This window comes from Scleropages formosus, chromosome 1 (genome assembly GCF_900964775.1).
Source record: "Scleropages formosus chromosome 1, fSclFor1.1, whole genome shotgun sequence".
NCBI classification, from domain to species: Eukaryota; Metazoa; Chordata; class Actinopteri; order Osteoglossiformes; family Osteoglossidae; genus Scleropages; species Scleropages formosus.
In genome coordinates, this window is record NC_041806.1 from 3214013 (window position 1) to 3232981 (window position 18969).

At 44.9% G+C, this 18969-nt stretch overlaps 2 protein-coding genes across 4 annotated transcripts in view; both read left to right on the forward strand.

Moving 5' to 3' along the window:
• The window catches only part of LOC108930258 (zinc finger protein 420-like), a 1123701-nt gene that overhangs the window by 983442 nt on the left and 121290 nt on the right, over positions 1 to 18969 (forward strand). The gene's annotated exons all lie outside the window — the stretch shown is intronic.
• The window catches only part of rab26 (RAB26, member RAS oncogene family), a 50747-nt gene that overhangs the window by 3252 nt on the left and 28526 nt on the right, over positions 1 to 18969 (forward strand). For all 3 annotated transcript variants that reach the window (XM_018745412.2, XM_029252668.1, XM_029252663.1), the window contains exons 3-4: positions 12964 to 13005; positions 13738 to 13804. In XM_018745412.2, coding sequence (XP_018600928.2) covers positions 12964 to 13005; positions 13738 to 13804 — 109 coding nt within the window. The remainder of the gene's footprint in view (positions 1 to 12963; positions 13006 to 13737; positions 13805 to 18969) is intronic.

Consider the following 18969-nt stretch of genomic DNA (forward strand, 5'->3'; position numbering starts at 1 on the left):
ATTCTGTAATGAGTTTACGCAGGCTACCTTTTCCAGAGCCACTTTTCGGGTCATGAAGACCCCCAGTACAGGGGGGAAATACGCTTCCGCTGCGTGGCCTGCCATTGCACCATGGATGAGATTATCATCAACCAGTGAAGACGGGGAGCTGCGGTTGCAGAATGTGGTTTATAACTGTGTAGTTGATAAATATATGGCAGAGGCAGGGAGCACAGCTGGAGCACACGGTCCTTTACTACACCAGAGATGGATATCACACGATGCAGTCAGGGTGACACGGTCGCAGTGTGTGGGTGATTTATGACCGGTTCCACAAACGCATCACCATCTGTTACCAGACTGGTCTCCAGTCCGTGACTCTTTTAATCACTCCCCAATTTATATATTTAATTTAGAACTCCCTAATAGACACTGACTCCTCACCTTAGAGATGCAACTGGATCAGAAATATGTTCATAATTCTTTTTGTTCTTAACTCCGAAGCCACTTGTACTACAAAGACAGAATGGAAATAAATAATACAGATGTCCCTTGATTTATTGACCGCTTTGGTTCTGTGAAAATCTAGGATATAATTATAATAAATACTGTGTAAGATCTTTAATATTTATGTTAGCTTTAGGATATATTAAAGTTAAAGCTGAGCTAAAATGACCAAAAATAAAGACATACTGTCCACAAACTCCTATTCGGTGCTGATTGTTGAGTGATTCATCCCATTAACATGCAGTGTTCCGCATCTTGTTATTAATCGTCGACACTCAGGAGCATCAGAGCTGAATTGTAAATACTGTGGAAGTGAGTTGGATTAAGGCGTTCTGCTAGGGTACACTTTTTTGCCATCTGTTGGCATGGTGGGTAAGCATACATCATTTCACTATACTGCAGACAAAAATCTTGAAGATAGGTGAAGAAAGTGCAATCAAAAGAAACATTTTACAGTTTGTATATTGGTATCTTCAGGACTTCGTAACACGACAAGCTGATGTATTAGCAGACAATCCTGTCCATATAACATATAATATCACTTTCTTAGCAATTACAGAAGTGGAGTTCAACTACTGAGTCCATCTTGTCCCGTTTTCAACGAAAGGTTGTGCTTTATGCTCCTCAGCCACTGTTGACAAGGAGCGTTAACTACCATTTCATTTGGGCTTTTGACCCGTTTAAACAACTTGACTTTCACCCCAGCGGCTGCAGTAGATAAGATGAAAGACTGCAGTCAGATGTATAACCAGTGTTTCCATTCCAAGATCTGAACCTGACAGATTTATGCAAAGTCAGAGCGCAACAAAACCAAGCTGAATCTAAATACGCTAAAGTAAAATCAAAATTTCTCAGTGATGGTTGCTGATCCTAATGCTACCCCTGAGCCTTGAGACCTGAAGTCTGGAGCGTGTTTCTCTCTGTTTCTGTGGGACTGAAGGCGGTTAGACACCTACAGTCCTGAAACGGATAACTCCTCAGCACGTGCATGTCTACATGTGTGACACTGTACATGCAATCCTATGCATACACCCGAGTGTGTGCCAAGTCTGCATGCATTTACTTTCACATTCATATCTTTGTGTGCGCATGCATGTGCCAGGTGGTGTTTGGCTCGAGCCCATCTTCCTGTCCCAAACATGTTTGCCTATATTTAATCACCTCCAGTGGGCACACTGCAACCAGCTTAAATAAGCAGTCCTTGTTAGAGTGACATTTAATCTTATCTCGTAACCCATTGGCCGTGTCAATAAACTGCATTAAATCGCAGTGACATTTACAGTGGTTTTCACGCCCGCTAGGGGCTTATTGTTCAGCATGGCTCCATGGCTCGTGTGCCACGAAGTGAAACACACGTTAGCGACCGTTAAAGAAGTGACGAGTCCTATACTGGTTGAGGCAGTGGCCCTTATCTTTTATTCTGTTGGATTATGAGGTTTTTGGGCAGCCAGCAGGTGGTGCAGTGGTTACAAATTTTGGACTTGAACGTCTACTAACCCTGAATCGGTACAGTAAAAACTACCCAGCTATACAAATAGGTAAATAACTGCAAATAGCTTTACTCAGTAAGTTATTTTGGAGAAGAGGGCCAAATAAATAAATCAGTGTAATTGTAACAATGTCCCGTGGGCTGCTGTACGATCCTGAATGGATCTGGTGAATTCCAGGAATACGTGGCTGATGCATTATGGGTTGGGAGTCTATTAACTATGTCACTGGGATGCAGCAGAAGGAAAAAAGCAATAAAACATGGTTCAGCAAATCAGACTGGCTCCAGCGAAGGGTAATACACTGTAAATCACAGTAAACCACCAAAGCACTGTAATGAATTGTAATCCATCAATGGGCACTGTGCTACTCCTCACATTACTGTTACACACACTGTAAAAATTGTGTATAAAATACAAAAACAGCAACAAAGAAAGGTAGCAGTAATGGCCATGTTTGAGCTGTGTATGTGTGTTTGCCTGAGTTTGTGTGTTTGTATATACAAATGCCAAGAGAGCAAACAAGCGAGAGATGGAGGAAGAGTAGGTGTTGATACACACTCATGCTCACGCACATACACTTTGTTGCACAATGAGAGGCAGATATATTTGCCTCCAGGGGCATCTGAGAGCAAACATACAGGTCTCTTCAAAGTGGAGGGATGACTGATTGTTGGTCTAGGAGCACTAGCTCTAACCAATATGACTTTTTGACCGCTGAGGGCCCTCTGCTTGACCGCGCCCGCTACACCGCAATGGCACCACAGCAGGCTGAGAAATCGGTCATTAGATCTTCTGGTGATCTGGTAAACTTGCTTAGCTGGAATGGAAACCTTCTAGAAAAGGTCCCAAAGCCTGATCGTATGTGCTGAGGTTCAGCTGTGGTCAGTCTCGCAGCTGTGATGTATGTTTATCAATGATGTTCCGGTCAGATGGCCATCCTGACTGCTCTGTGCATTGTGGACCTCAAGTGTAGAGGTGCTGACATTGTGAACCCAGAGATGTGATTTGACTACCTCCGGTATTTGACCACTCAGGCCTCGGCGAGTCTGCAGTTGATGCCTCACAGACGTTCCTGTCCTAAGTATGGTGGAGGTTCGAATAAGTTCAAATCTCAGTGCCAACATACAGCAACACCGTGGAGCCTCATGCGCTGTGGTTGTTTCAATCACACCCCAGTGTGGAGCAGAGAAGGATAACAGCTCACTGCTCGCCTCTCGCTCCTTTCAGAAGCACACTGCTTGTTTAACTTTCCCGGGGACCGTCGAGGGCAGAGCTCGCGCCTGGTCCTTCCGGGGTCTGGAAATTGCTGGTGGGCAGCAGTGGGTGGGAACCGGGGCTCTGGGCCGTTGCTGTTATTAGCTGCTCTGTGCTATTGTGGGAGGCTCCTTGTTATTTTCTTTAAATTTTTTTAGGGCCGCGGTGATAGTGGGGGGTGGCAACCCACATGTAGCCAGGGGAAAATTAATGAGCGACAAGTTGTAGAATTCAGATAGCCTAATGCATAATTACAGGGGGTCTATACTAGGCAGTCTTCTGGTGTGGGGAATTTTTGGAGAACTGGATCATACATATTTATACACTTCCTTTCCTGCAGTCTGCATACCCCCCCGCGCCCCCCCCTACCCCCACCCCACACACACACACACACACACACACACACACACACACACACAGACAGACAGACAGACAGACAGTGTAGCATGGACAATCCCATAGCCAGACTGGGTTCTGGGCTCTACAAAGGCCATTTCTTAAAGTGGCAGTGTGTAGCATAGCGGTTAAGGACACTTGTAATGGGAAGATTTTTGGTTGAAGCCCCATTACCCCAAATTGCTTCAGTGAAAATATCCAGTTGGGTAATTGTGTCAAGTATTGTAAGATAGCTTGAGTAAAAGTCCCAGTGCCAGCAATGCTGGTGGTGCAGCGGTTAGAGCTGCTGGGTGACACTCAAAGGACCCAGGTTTGAATCCCACCTCCTGCTGTAATATCCATGATCAAGGTACTTACCCTGAACTGATACAGTAAAAATTACCATATCTGTAAATGGGTAAATTATTGTAAATAGTTTAGTGTACAAGTCTGCTAGTGGAAAAAGTTGTCAAATTCTTCTTTTTCTTCTGCTAATAATAATAATAATAATAATAATAATAATAGATCCCTTAGTGTTGTCTCTGTCTCTGTATGAATGATGAGTGTGAGGCAGATCGAGGTTAACTTCTTTTGCGGTTACATAAGTGTGCAGCGATTCCTTTTTGTAGGCGTCAGTCATCTTTTTTCACTGATAAAATTTGATAATCCATTATCTTGCATAAGCACCAAAAAACTGAAAACATCTATTTTTTCCCTCGAATGAGCTCTCCACTGGTGGTAGAGCCAAAACCATACCACACCTCCTGTCATCCTTCGTGTCACCTGCCCTTTACCATCCCTCCTTTGCTGGCCATCGATCGGGACCATGTGCCTTCGAGGCAAAAAAAACACTTGAGTTTATCGGAGGCTTGTTGCCGCGGCAACTGTTGTACTTCATCTGACTGGCAGAGCTGCGGTGTGGCGCTGGGGCTACAACCACGTCCGCATTTATATCAGAGTGAAGTTGTGCCCAGGCTGTGTGCCAGCCGTTCGCCAAAGCACTTTCGCTATTTAACAAGCTGACAGTTTGGCCGTTGGCCTAAGCGCTGCTTGACAGGGTCTAGATCCCACACTGCTTCATTTCCCCAAACACCTCGGGGCTGCATTTTATATGCAAATTAGATTCATATGTGAACTATTTCCTCTTCCTTAAAATTTCATGCATTTTATATTGGCACTCATGTTGTGACTCTGAACTGTAGGATGCTGCGTGATCTGTATTTACACGTGTTATATCTTCATGGACACTAACCCTAACCCCAAACACCTCCTGTTCCTGCTCCTCCCCCTGGAAACATCGATTTCCTGACATTTTTGGTACACGTGTGGACACCCCCCCCAAGTCCCGCTGGAATGGAGACCCCATAAATCATGACGATATGAAGAGCGGGGACCCACACCGTGGAACAGAAGATCTCATGACAGGCTGCGGACAAATGGGTTTGCTCTCGAGGGATAAAAACAACAAAAGCAACAACAGCAACAAATTAAAATGTTTCTAATCTTGTGACTGCGGTATCTTAACAGCCACAGGGCAGGTCCATCTTGATGTGTGCTTCATATAAGCTTCAAAATACCGGGTACCCTGGTGTCAAGGAGATGCAGAACATCGCCCCTTCCTGGCAGGGCAATGGATGAAGATGAAGAGATACCTGGATGCCATGCTGTTGTCTCCATGATGACCTCATCGATTGTAGGTACTGGTGTGAGGAAACGTGGCCCGAATGGTCGGCGGTGACACAATGGACCTCGGAAGGGGCACCGCTCATCTTTTTTTTTTTTAACTGCTGGCAGTCTGGGAGGTAGTCATCACCCCACTTGTTGTTTTAATGACAAATGGAGAGAGGTGACAGCAGCCGTGGAAGAGTTAGCCCTTAAATAAAGACATAATAATGTCATCCAATCAATTAAATAATGAGGGATCCTCTGTCATCAGATCAACAGCCCTTAAACAAAAGAAATTGCTTTGTCACCCAATCAGGAGTCCTTAAATAAAGACATCACTTTGTCATCCAATAAGCAGTCCTAAGAAAGAATGACAGCTTCTCATCCAATCAGCAGTCCCCTAAACAAAGACAAATGCTTTGTCATCCAATCATCATGCTTCTGTCCCAGGGTAATGTTGTAGAGTAATGTTGCACCTTTTCATGGTAAACGGTACAGTTGACCTTTGAGACGGAAACACCTTGTGCAATATGGACACTTACTGGACAGTCAGTCAGTTCCGGACAAGAGACTTTGACCTTTCCGCAGAGGTGGTACCAAACCCAGTTACAGGAACGTGTATGTGAATGACAAGCTTGGGCCAGTTATTATAGTTTATTACCCTTTTGACATATTCATTATTCAATTCTACAGTTAACGGGGCTTGACGAAGCAGGTGACTCGAGCAACCAAGTAGGACCAAAGGAGAGAGCTCACACATTGTGGACACGGCTGGTCTCCACATCTGAGTCAGACAAGAATGAGTTTCTCTATTTTATTTGGTTGCGGTTCAGAATCCTGCTGTCACTCCCTGAACCACTCCTGGGTTCCACTCACTACCATACGATCAAAAATACATTGCTGGCAGTCTACATCAGTCTTAAAAAATGGTATCCTACTCCTCAACTTACGAACACAACTGGGACTAGTCTGTTCATAATTTAATTTGTTTGTAAGTCCGAAGTTATTTTTACCACTGAGACACCATAAAGGGTTAATGAGACAGATGTCGCTCAGTTTATCTGTTGGTTAAGTTCTGTAAAAATCTGGCCAGTTAACTATTGATTGGGCAACAAAGGGTACCCTCTGTCTTCAACATCTGCTGATTGGATGACATAGTGACTGTATTTATTTAAGGTCTTTGGAATGGAAGACAAAGTCACTGTCATTCTTTAAATCTTCTGACTGGGTGGCAAAGTGGCCTTTTTTCATTTCTTGGAAGATGTAGGACCCGTTTTCTTTGAAGACTTCTTATTGGTCGACCAAGTGATGCTGTTTCTTTCAGGTCTGCTGACTGGACCTCAGTAACAATCTTTCTGCAAGGCTTCTATATTTTTTTTGCATACATTTGGTACCACGCATATTAGAATATCCCCTTACCCAAGGAAACATGTTTTATTGCTCTTACTTAATTTATTTAACACCCTTCTGTGCACCGTCCGGGAGGGGCCAGTTCATTACTGTTGTAATTCAGACAGCCTATGACACTAAAGGACAAACCCTTTGCTCTTGGACACTGATGCATCATTTAGAGAAAAGGGGTGTACTTGAGGAAGCACAAAAGTGAGATCCAAAGCGACGGCATTGTCCCACACTCCCTGCACCATCGATCCGGTGATGCCTGTCAAGGCTAATTGCCGTCACACTGCAGCAAATAACCAGAAGAGCAATACTCTGCTCCGACTTCCCCTATCTGGGAGGGTTTTGGGCTCAGCTCTATCTGATGCGTCAGGATTTCTTCTCGCTTTCCGATGTCCATGCACTAGGAGAGCTGCATGTCATCCTGGGAGAAGTTCTTATCAACAGCGATGCATGTTGAATGCTGCAGTGTCCATGTCAACTCTTGTTGGCCGTATATGTAGAGTCATTCCAGAAAGTTCTGTCCTCCACTTCTGTCCTTATTGTATGGGACACTGCAGTTGTGACCATATTTAGTTCTTTGTCTTCAGCAGCATTGAGTTGATGTTGCCTCTTGTTGACCACTTGGGCAATGTGTCTCCAGAGAGTTTTGTCCTTCACCTGGGTCCTTAGTGTTGAGAGCAGCGCGTCCCCTGTCACTGTGGTTGAGTCCATCTATCTGATTCCTGCTTATACTCTTCTTTATCCTCCGTTTTTTCCAATCATCTACATCTCCTCTAGAGAAACCAGTCTTCTCATAATGTGTCCAAAATACAACAACTTCAGTTTTATCATTTGTGCTTCCATGCAGGCCATGTTTTTCCATTCCTCTTTTTTCAATGTCCATCTTTCACATCCTTACAGTCTTATAGAAAAGGCTTTTGAGTGAACAGTGCTACTCATGATTGAGGACCTTCACCATATCTTTTGTTGCAGCTCTGCCAAGTGTTGGTCTTTAGCATATCTCCCAGGATCCCTTCCTGTTGATGATCATTGATCTCAAGGGAAAAACAGTTGTCAGCTACAGAACTCATTAGGGGGAGGGGGGTGTATGTCATTTGAGGTGCATTGTACTTTGTCTTTTAGGATTTCCTAAAACATATGTTGGATGTTTTGTTCATAGTGATGCTCAGCGGTAGAAATGTACACCAAGAAGCTTTGTAGGTCACCTTGGACGAAAGCCTGGTGCTAAATAATGCAACAGTGCAAAGAGCATCCATTTACCACGGCTTACCGCAGCACTCGGGTGGGAGGAATGAAGAAGTGTTGATGTCTGATGAGGAGCTGCGAAGGCTCGTTGTTTTCTTTTTTTGCTCCCTGTGAAGGTAATCCAGGCATTGAGCTTGCGGTGTGTGTGTGTGTGAGTTTGCGTTTATATATCAGACACATCCAGAAGTGTGACACATGCTTTCCGAAGTTAAAACCAAGTCTGTGTGATGTAAATAAAAGTATGAAAGGAAAGTCTTAATGAGAGCAAGAGACAAAGGCGACGCAACACCTACATGATGGCGTTCAGCAAAGAGCGGCGGCGGTGGCGTCTCCATCACACCGGCCGGAGAGGAAGCAGATGAATCAGCGGCTGACGGAGGCTGACAGGGATTGTGATCAGAGCCAGGAGAGGAGGCACTTTGACGCGCCCCACTGCTCCCGCTCCTCACGCGCAACCTGAAATGTCTTTGCAAAGCTCAGCGTGAGCTGGCAAAACGATTGATGTTCCGCTCTTAGAAGTTCGTCGTGCCTCTCCTTCGAGATGCCTCCCAGGGAGCCTCGTTCGAGTCGTTCTTTTCATCAGCCATCAACGTGGGGTCGCTCAGTGGCGCCGCCCTGCTGGGCTGGGGTGGTCTTAAAGTCATCTTGTTCCTTTTCTACTTCCTCATCCCTGTACGAAGGTGTACAGCACTCTGGTGGAGAGCTCCCCACTGGGCTCCTGAAGAAGCACCAAACACCTTAAATATGAGGTGTGACTCATTAGTCAGCGGTTGGCCACTCTGGAAGATCTTAGTCACAGCTGCAGTGGACCATGATATGTGTTTTTACCCAGTTTTTACAACGTTCTCAATTTGAGAAAAAGCCACGCACATTATATAGAGTTAACATGTGGCTCATAAGATGGCCGTATTGCGATAATGTAGCGCTCGTACTTAAACAGCTCGAATTCTGCAGGGAGCACAGTGGTTAAAACTACTGCCTTTGGTTTGAATCCCACCTGCTGTAGTGCTCTTCAGCAAGGTAATTACACTGAATTGACACAGTAAAAATTACCTAGCTGCATAAATGACTAATTAGTTCAACATAAGTCGCTTTGGATAAAAGTGTCACATAAATGTACATTCCATTGCCTTGTGTCTCTCTGCATGAGTGTTTGTGGGAGTATGTGGAACTATACACCCTTTGACCAGGCTTGAAATTAAGCATCCTCATTACATTAAATTGTTGAGCCGTACCACCGTGGAGCAAAAAGGCTGCTGGCTGCTGCCTGATGAATTATGCATTATGATTTTTGAGACGAACTACCGCAGACTAAGCGATCTGATGATTGGCGACTGATGAATGATGAATGGAAAAATTTGAGCAGCACCTGATGAATGATGGATGTGTCCTGGATTTGGGTTCGGCTGTGTTAGTGTGGGGCAGGGGAGGGGAGGCGGAGGCAAGGTCTGTTGGGTCTTTGATTTCTTCTGGAGGACGCTCATCCTCAGCTCAAACTTCTGGGTTGCACCACATGTCCATTTGACAGGTTGGGCTAATTAATGTCTGCCCACCTCTGGACCTGCATATTTATGGTTGTGCCACTTTGATGGCTCTTTCTTTGGAGGCTTTGGATACTCCGACACATCCGCTGCATCACTTGGGCTTGTTGAGCTGGTTATGGAGGAGGGAGGAGTCTGTCAGTGCGGGTGGGGCAAAATGCATGGGGTGGAGCCAATGGGTAAATATTCCCGGAAGCATACGACTGTTTCAGGGGAAGGTGCGGACAGCTCAAGGATTTTTCATTTATTTCTATATTTATTTATTTCATGATAATTTATATATGCCTGAAGGTCGTTCTTATTTTAGCAACAGCATTCATATTGTGCGCAGCTGGGTGTTTATCAAAGCTGTTCAGGTGAAACATCTTGCTGAATGCACACCCTCATCGCCACCATGTAAATGTGTGTGTGTGTGTGTGTGTGTGTGTGCACGTGCTGTTCAGTCATCTCTGCGCAGGTTGAGTGTATATTTATTTTTATATACGGATGACGGCTCGTCCAGCACAGGAAGCCGGTTCACGCTCCGCATCGAGGGCACCAATTCAGCAGCGCTCAACTCCTCACATCGGCTTCCTGCCGGTTCCGGGCCTTTCGGGTCTAATGTTGTCAGTGATTTTCTACAAGACACTCAGACAGCTGTCAGGCAGTAGCCCTGGCTGCCCCCTCCGCTTTCCGTCACTCTTGGAGCTGCCCACTCGGGTCAGCGCCCGCGTTTTGACCCTGTTCTTTTGCACACCCACAGGGGAGTAGGGTGGTTTGCTCGTGTAATGTACAGCTGCACTTTCTTATTGTGCTTCTGCATTTCACCATAAGGCCAGCAGGGGGTATGGTAATTAAAAAATTTGGACTTGACTGCATAATTCTGCGCAGTGGAGCAAAATACCCAATTTACTGTTGCCACAAATTTTGAGTTGTTAAAAAAAAATGAAAAATAAAAACAATTTAATTCTAAATTATAAATAAATAAATAATAGTAAAATTGTCTCTAACAATCCTCACTGGAATTGTTTATAAGACATTGAAAAATGAATTTTCAGAAGCTAATTTTAAAGAAAATATAGTATAGAAGAGCAGTTTTGAAATTAGGGTTTAATGTTCTGCTGTTCACTTTTTTGCTTGCTTTTCGTTATACGACAATTGACATGTAGAATTATGAAAGTCACACTGAAGGAGGTGATTTGGAAGGCCTTGATTTCCCAGTTTTATTTTATTTATAATAATTTTTTGATACTCTGTACCTGCTATTGGATTTCTGCTGAATGTACAAGATAATAAGAAATAAAATTGCCCCGTCACCATCATTAATGAACTTATTAGAACAGTAATTTCAGTAAACACCATCAAATATTAAATGTCATATCCCATTTAAGAAAGCACGTAATACTGAAGTCAGGACTTATTCTGCTCTTCATTTTTTTTTAATAAACTCTACAAGTTTTTATTTTATCTCTTATCAAGATTCTGTGATATGAAACAGCCTTCCTGGGCCCACAGTGTAGGGAATATTCATTCTGTACTCATAATTTCTGGAAATAAAGTCTTTCTGACAAAACTGGTGAGAACAGAGCACAAACTGCTCTGGTTTCTGCTCATTTCCGGCGGCACACAGTTCCTTATTGATGTGCACTTCCATAATCTGTATTACCGCAAGAATAATAGACAACCTAATTAATGACAGAATCATTTTGAAAATGTTCAGGATTTAAAACTTGGTCATTTAATTGCACGGGAATGTCTCTAACCACTATGCTACCTGCTGGTCCTGTATTATTCTGTTTTAATAAGGTGAAGCCCTGAGTGTGCATTAGGAAAGGTGTTCCTTGAAGGCACATTCAGGTCACCAACACAAAGGAGATTGATTCACACTTATGTATTTTATTACCATTTAAAAATTAAACTGTAAATGCAATTACTGTAAAAAGCCAAACTTTCTTTTTTTTTCCGATGGGTTTTTGCTGTTCTTTGACACACTAGAAACCCAGCCTATGAGTGCTGGCTAGGTGTTCATATCTGAAAAACAAATTTCATTGAATAACAAATGTTAAAATAATGAAGCGTTCACAATTATGCTTTTCATGTAAGATATCTTGTACCTCTATATTTTGGCTAAGAAGAATCCAGCATAGAATCAAGTTCAAGTTGTTTTTATTGTCATTCCTCTATATAGCTTGTACACAGTGGAACGAAATGTTGTTTCTCCGGAGACCATGGATTGAAGAATAAAAATTTTGCTGTGTTCCCTGAAAGAGCTTCTCCAAACAGCTGCTTCCCGCAGCCTGAGGATGCATCCCATCAGACTGCCAGGAGGCAGTGCTTTCTGTTCATTAGTGGGTAATTTATTCCAGGTGTAGTGATACATCTTGTGTTTATGTGCAGATTGCCATTTAATTTGTCTTTATAGGGGACGCTGTGATAACACATTAAGGACATTCGGAGAGGACATAGCAGATGGTGTTGGACTCATTTATGGAGCTATCAGGAGAGAAGTGGGCCTGAAAGAGATGGGTTTGATACCCTTCTTGAAAGTAGGAGGGATTCAGCAGCTTTGAGGGGGAGAGGGAGTCTGTTCCATCCCATTGGAGCCAAAACCAAGAATCTGTAGGCTTCTGATTTTGAACCCCATGTGAGTCGGACCACCCGGCAGCTAGAGGTGGAGGAGCTACCTGTACCCCCCTAGCCCAAGGTGACCGGGAACTTAAGTCAGAGAAAGAAGCCATTGGAAATGCATTCACCGTCAGTGGAGTGAAACAGCGGCAGACACCCATAATGATACCTTCCAGAGGAACATTTGAATGTTTACACCACATTACGATGATCATCTGCTAATGATGGACAATTTACAGCGTGTTCCTCGAATACGATCTGCCCCCAGCAGCTGTAGTCTTGCCTGTTGTGCATACTAATGTGCTGGGATCTCGCAGGCAGAGGCGCTCATATGGGGAGGTTGTGGCGCACAGTCTGTTTATTGGCTCGGCACTACCCTAAGGGCAGATGCTTGCCCTGACATCATTTGTCTCTTGCAGCAGGTCACTGAAGTCCTTGTCGCGGCCTGATGTTTGGCACTGCCAAGGCTGGCCAGAGCAGCTGCACTGGCCTGATCTCCTGAACTTGGAGTTTCCGCATTAGCCTAGATGGGTCTTCAGCAGATCTTCAGCTCATAAATACTGGAAGCAGTACTACAGTGTTCCTGCATATAAGTGTGTCGTGGATTGACAAGCTGGAGACTAAAAGGAACAGGGGTGGGGATGGGGCAGGGGCGGAGACTACTTGAGAGGATGGTGGATTGGAGGGGAATGGAGGCCCAGGGGGCCGGATGGGGCTGGATGGAGCTGATGGGGAGGGGACAACACAATTGAATTTGCTAACATGTCAGGTTTTTACATGACCTCTGTGTGCGACATCTGTGACACTAGGCAGAAAAAGAGAAGATCCTGGGGGATGTTAGTGCTGGAGAAGTTCAGCGTTCACCCACTAAATTATTGTCCTTTCTGTTCTTTCGCCTCCAGAACAAGGTGTTGAACCTCGACGGCGTGAAGATCAAGCTTCAGGTCAGGAATCCGGATGTTTATTTGTAGCATAACGGCAGCCGCTTGGGGTACAGAATGTGACCGAGAACACAGCCGACAATGGGGATTTGAGGGGCGGGGCGGTTGAAAGGGGAAATATTTGTATCTTTGAACATGTGTAACTTGAATATTTGTGACACGAGAAAGATTAACTGTTAATCTTCATTCTCATTAATCTGTATTATTAGGTACTGTAGTGTTTATTTATCTGACACTTTTGTCCAAGGTAACTTAAAGTGTCAGGTGGTCAGCTTTACTGATTTACAGTTGATTTATTTGTTTTACACCTCTGGCCAAGGGTGAAGGCTGATTTTAAACATTCCTTAATGGGTCTCTGAGTTTCCAGACTCTGATCTTCAGGCCAGTGATCTCACAGGAAGTAAAGTTAAAACCTCACACGTGAGTGAGGAGAAAAGAAGCCTTTAAAGTGAAACAAATCGCAGTAAAGTGCGGTAAAGTGTCAGCGGCACTCTTCTGGGGTATGGCCTGAGAGCGTTTTGGCTGGAAAAACAGACCTTGCGCCTACGGGGGATGGTAATTAGCGTAGTGCCGGAGGGACCGGTGCTGGAGGCCACGTCTGATGTGTGCTCACAGGTTTGTGGTGAACCCGACGGGTGTCCTTGCTCAGCAGTAAAGCACCGCTACGGCATCACAATCACTGTTTCCCAGACCCATTTTTTCCCTTTGTGTTTGTATGCTGTGACCAACCCACAGATCTGGGACACGGCTGGACAGGAGCGATTCCGGAGCGTCACACATGCCTACTACCGTGATGCCCAGGGTGAGTCCACAGCTACATTTACATTTATTTATTTAGCAGACACTTTTCTCCAAAGAACTCTATGTAGTGTTATCAGCCCACACACCTTATTCACCACGGTGACTTACACTGCCGGATACACTACTTGCACTGGGTCACTCATCCACACATCAGTGGAACACACACACTCTCTGTCACTCACACACTATGGGGGAACCTGAATGGCATGTCTTTGGACTGTGGGAGGAAACCCATGCAGACATGGGGAGAACATGCAAACTCCACACAGACTGAGCAGGGATCAAACCCACATCCTCTCGCACCACTCAGGCTCTGTGAGACAGCAGCACTACTTCCTGTGCCACCGTGTCGTCTTGAGCTACCCCTTAATGTTGTCCCACTGGTTGTGGCATATAAGGTAGTTACAGTGATGCCCCACCTACCTCTCTAGTAATAACATGCAAACTGGTGACAGTGATGCCTTGCCTACTTCTCGTGTGGTAAACTGCTAAATTACCATATTGAACCCCCCCCCGACTTTGTAGGATAATGACATGCACACTGGTCATACTGATGCCCCCCATACTTCTAAAGAAGTAAAATGCTAAGTTATTGTTTTGAAGCTCCTTCTACTGCTTGGGATCTTAAGTGATCATGTCTGATGCCCCACTCATTTCTGGTAATAATGTGCTCAATGCAAAATGTGTTGCTCCGCCCACTTTACGTGTCGGTTTCTCATTCTTACTGACGGCTCTTACTGTGTTCTGTCCTACTTTGGGTACCGTCTTATGTGATTGGCTTTGTTTTGTATATGTGGGCGTGTGTGTGCGTCACGCTCATGACGATGACTCAGTCTCTGTCGTAAGTGACTCGAACCCCATTAATAATGAGAGCTGCAGCAGGACCCAGCGGAGAGCATCTGCTCACATTAGCGGCCACTTGGTTTCTCCCCTACATCCTGAAGTCTCGACATACCCTGCCTTCTCTGCACCTCTTCAGTGCCCCTCTTTGTCTCAGTTACTCATGGTAGCTTCCCCTGGAAGGGGGTCCACTTCTTCTCAGAGAAGCATTTTGACCTACAGAGTTATACAAACTAGACTGCTTGACATTGTTGTTCCAGAGGTCTCCCTGGCAGTTACATTGGAATCATATGTATTCCTACTGTAAATAAAATATTATAGGCAGAATTTGAATATAGATGCTGGCTGCACAGTGGTCCATCTTGCAGCTTTACCATTAATAGTACAGCAGTTCTAGTTGCTCTATATCTAATGAGAGTCTCAGAATGTGGAGCATCTCTGTGTTTCTGTCCCCGTCAGACTTTTCCAAAGTAATTAAGCAGCAGTGGCGGCACTTTAATGATGCTAATCATCCCCCGAGGGCGTGTGGTCACGCAGCAGGGCACCTGCGGATTCCGCCAGGACGGAACAGGACAGGATTTAGGCCCCCCGAGTCCTGTAGAGTTGATTCGAGTTACAGCTGTGCACTTCTCTCGCTGGGACAGGATGGCAGGATAGAGGTGAAGAGAAGAATTTGTCTTTTTTAAATTGTCCATTATTAAAGCTCATCTGCCGGAAAACAAAATCCCCTTTCCCTGAGAAAATGGTGCAGCGCCAAGCCAGACATGGCCCAGGGTGCAATTCATTACTTATGCCAGTTAACTGGAGCATGCCAAGCGGCTGTCCTGGAACCCGAGATGCACGCAGGGTCTGAACCATGTCCCACCACGGTGCAGGGAAGTGTTTGACTCCACCGTTGTTTTATTACACACTCTGGCATAGGAGTCCTTTTTCACTGCGGGTTGTGTTCTTTCTATAGTCTTTATTAATAAATCCAGCACAGGTAATAGAGAGAGCACCAGATCCAGTGCTCCACATCAGAGCGAGACAACAAACAATTATAATACACTCATATGCAAATCATAAGGCCATTAAATCTCAGATATATGACAGGTTGCCTGTTGACCTTAATCTCAGGATAGAGAATAAAACGCATAAGCACTTTATTCATATAAACCCTAAAAAGTGATTAAAAGTCAAAATAATCAAAATATAACAAAGCTCTTACCAAAATGAAGTTCCCTGGGGCATATTTCACATTTTGCTGTAATTTTTAACACCAACACTCATACCATATCTTGAAATTTTACTATACTCTTTGTCAATTCATGGTAAGTACCTGGATTAAATAAACTACGGTAGGAGTATCTTTATCGACAGTAATATTAAGAGTTAAAAAAATAACAAAAGCGTGGAGAAAAATTGAGAAGGCAAAGGAGGGGAGGAGGCCGAACTCCCTTTGTTTCTTCATTCCAAGAACAAAGAGAACAAACAGTGAGAGGAATAAAATTAATTAAACAAGAAGAACGTCATCTTTAACAAGGAATGTATTTTTACACCTTTTTTCTCCGCCTCTGTCCCTTCCTCTCTGTGTCACCATCTCCTCTCTTTCATCCCTCCATTCCTTTGTCTTCAGTTGTTTCCACTCGGCCTAATTTAGACTAATTTGCATAACTTCTTTGTTTGGAAATATGTTTTCATCCAAGAGACAAAAAAGCAGCCCTGAGCAGCATTAAGGTATTTCTCTGGGAGTCCAGACTTCTGTCTCTCTCTGTCCCTCTGAGCTTTTGCTCTTAATGCACACACCTCTGTGCCCCCCCAACTAAACACCCCCCCTCCTCCCCCAGGGCTTTAAATGTTTGCACTTCCTCAGGGGGGGTGGCATGAACTCAAGATATTTCTGGAATGCAACAGCGTCTTTCATCACTCTGTAATGTTGCAGTTTTCGCGTGTCCCACGGGCTCTAAACAAAACCATTTTGTGCATTAAAAATGCCTTTGGTTCTTATTTTACATTTATTCATTTAGCAGATGCTTTTCTCCACAGCGGCGTACATCTCAGAATAAACAAAAGTGTATCAACAAAGAGCTTTAGACACAGACGCGGGATTATTGACGCATAGCTTGCGTGTCTGATACAACCGTGTTAGGATCAGAAGAGAAATGGGTCTGGAAGACGTGGGGTTGAAATGGGTAAATCGCTCTAAGTACCTTGGTGTACATCCCTATTGTTGTAAGTCACCTCGGGGAACGGTGTCAGATCAGTAATAATAATATTAATATTCAGTGTCCTGTGCTGTACTGTCTAAGCCGGGGATGGATCGCCAACACGCTCAGTGCGTTACTCTCTGTGCGTCGTCGCAGTCTGATCTCAGTGTAAAGTCAACTCGCTGTCACCATGTCAGCCGGTGCCGCCGACACAGCAGATGCTGCAAGCATCCAGCGACGCTCTGTCGCCAGAAGAAAAGACACATTAAGACACTAACAGGCAAGGATTGCTAGTTACACATGTAATTATGCAAACCTCAGATCTTCAGAAAGAGGGGGAATAATAGTAATAAAAATAATAACTTCAGTAAGAAGGGTGACAACACCAACAGTGGTAATGTAATTGAATATGCGGATAATGAGTTTTTCACGCGTCTCCTGGTCCCGGTCCTCCCGTGTCGCAGGCAGGGCTCAGCGAAGAGGCCGCTCTGGGTTCTTCTCCCCGTCTCCTTTTCTTTCCCTCTGCTGCAGCTCATTTGCATGACAAGCTGCCTTTTGTCACAAACGCAGTGGTAAAAGGAATGTCCAAGGGCCGGGGTGCGAATGGGATAATTAAAAACACGTCCGCTGCTGTCTGTCCTTTTCACCTTTTCCTCTTGTGGAAGAGAAGTGTAGAAGAGGAGGTGTGGAGGGCTGAGAAAAGTGCTGAACGTTGTTCTTAATGACCTTTATATAGGCGGCTCCTTTGTCCACAGTGACTTATGTTAAATAATCGACATTCCAGCGATTTACCCATTTATACAGCAGGGTTTTGAACTGGCAACATCCTGATTAGAAAACAGTCGTGCTATGCCCCCATGTTAACTGCATGTGGTAAGAGCAGGTCCTGAGTCATGAAACTACCAGTGAACAGTGCTCTTCTGTCACTGGAGACCCCCCCAGAGTGTGGTGAACCTCACCCTGCTGAGCTGACAACACTGTACACTTCCTTCAAAGGCGGACGGGAGGTGTTTCCTTGCCCCGAGGGGAAGGAACACAGCTGCATTATTTTTAGAAATCCACTTTTAGAAATACATTAAAATTTCATACTCCACACTTTTTTGAGTAATTAGCTATTTCTAGGCATCCCTGGTAGTCACTGGCTGGCTCCCGGTTTCCATGATGCTGATTGGCTGCCTGCAGTCTTCCCTGGGGCTCTGCAGGTGTCTGTGATAGTGATTCCATGGTTCTGCTGTCATCGAGAGCAAATGCTCGGCTATGGACTTGCATATAAAACAGGCAATCGTGGCCTTGTACTGCTGTAAGACCTCTGGTGATACCGGGCCTCTCTTCACTGAGACAGCAGGGGGTCGAGTGGTGAGGGACGTCACCATGCAGTCAAAAGATCACCTTCAAACCTCTGCTGTAGTACCCTTTATCAAGGTTCTTACCCTTGATTTATACCCTGTAAATGGATAACTCGTTGTAAGCAGCTTAGTGTACAATCTTAATACTGTCAGGCAGCTAGGAGAGAGGTTTTGGATAATTAAGGGTTATTAGTAATAATAAATCAGTGCTGCTCGTGTGTGTGAAGTACTGGGTGAGTGTTCTGTGTCTTCAGCTTCCTTTCCGTGCCCATGTACATTGTTCTTCTCAGCTCATCCTGTGTTGTGAGAGAAGCTGCCAAGTTACTTCCTGGTGTTGTGGACAGACAGTAAAGGTCCTGAATTTTGCTCAAGAACATAGTCCGGCTGGCGTCAATCTGGGTTGTGTTGCGGTGCGTCTCCTTGTTGCTCGTTCAGCACCTCTGTGGGAGGGTTCTGTACCTCTGATTGTTGTTGGGTCCAGATAGTCCTCCACAGGCACTTGTACTTCTCTACAGGGTTAGGGGAAGCAATGATATGCTGATCTCCCCATCATTGCTGTCAGCTATCATATCGCTCCCAGGGTTCCAGGTCTGGACTGCTCCAGGGATGCGTCTGCCTGTTCCCATGGGTATGAAATGCTGAACTGCGAGCGGTGGAAGTTGCCCCGGAGATAAAAATCTGGTCAGCAGATTGGCAGCTTCAGAGCTGTGCTGTGAGACACAGCTTGGAGCTTCTTGTTTCTTTCTTGGAAGCAGGATGGGGTTCCGGTGCTCTTAGCAGAGCTCATGGTGGCC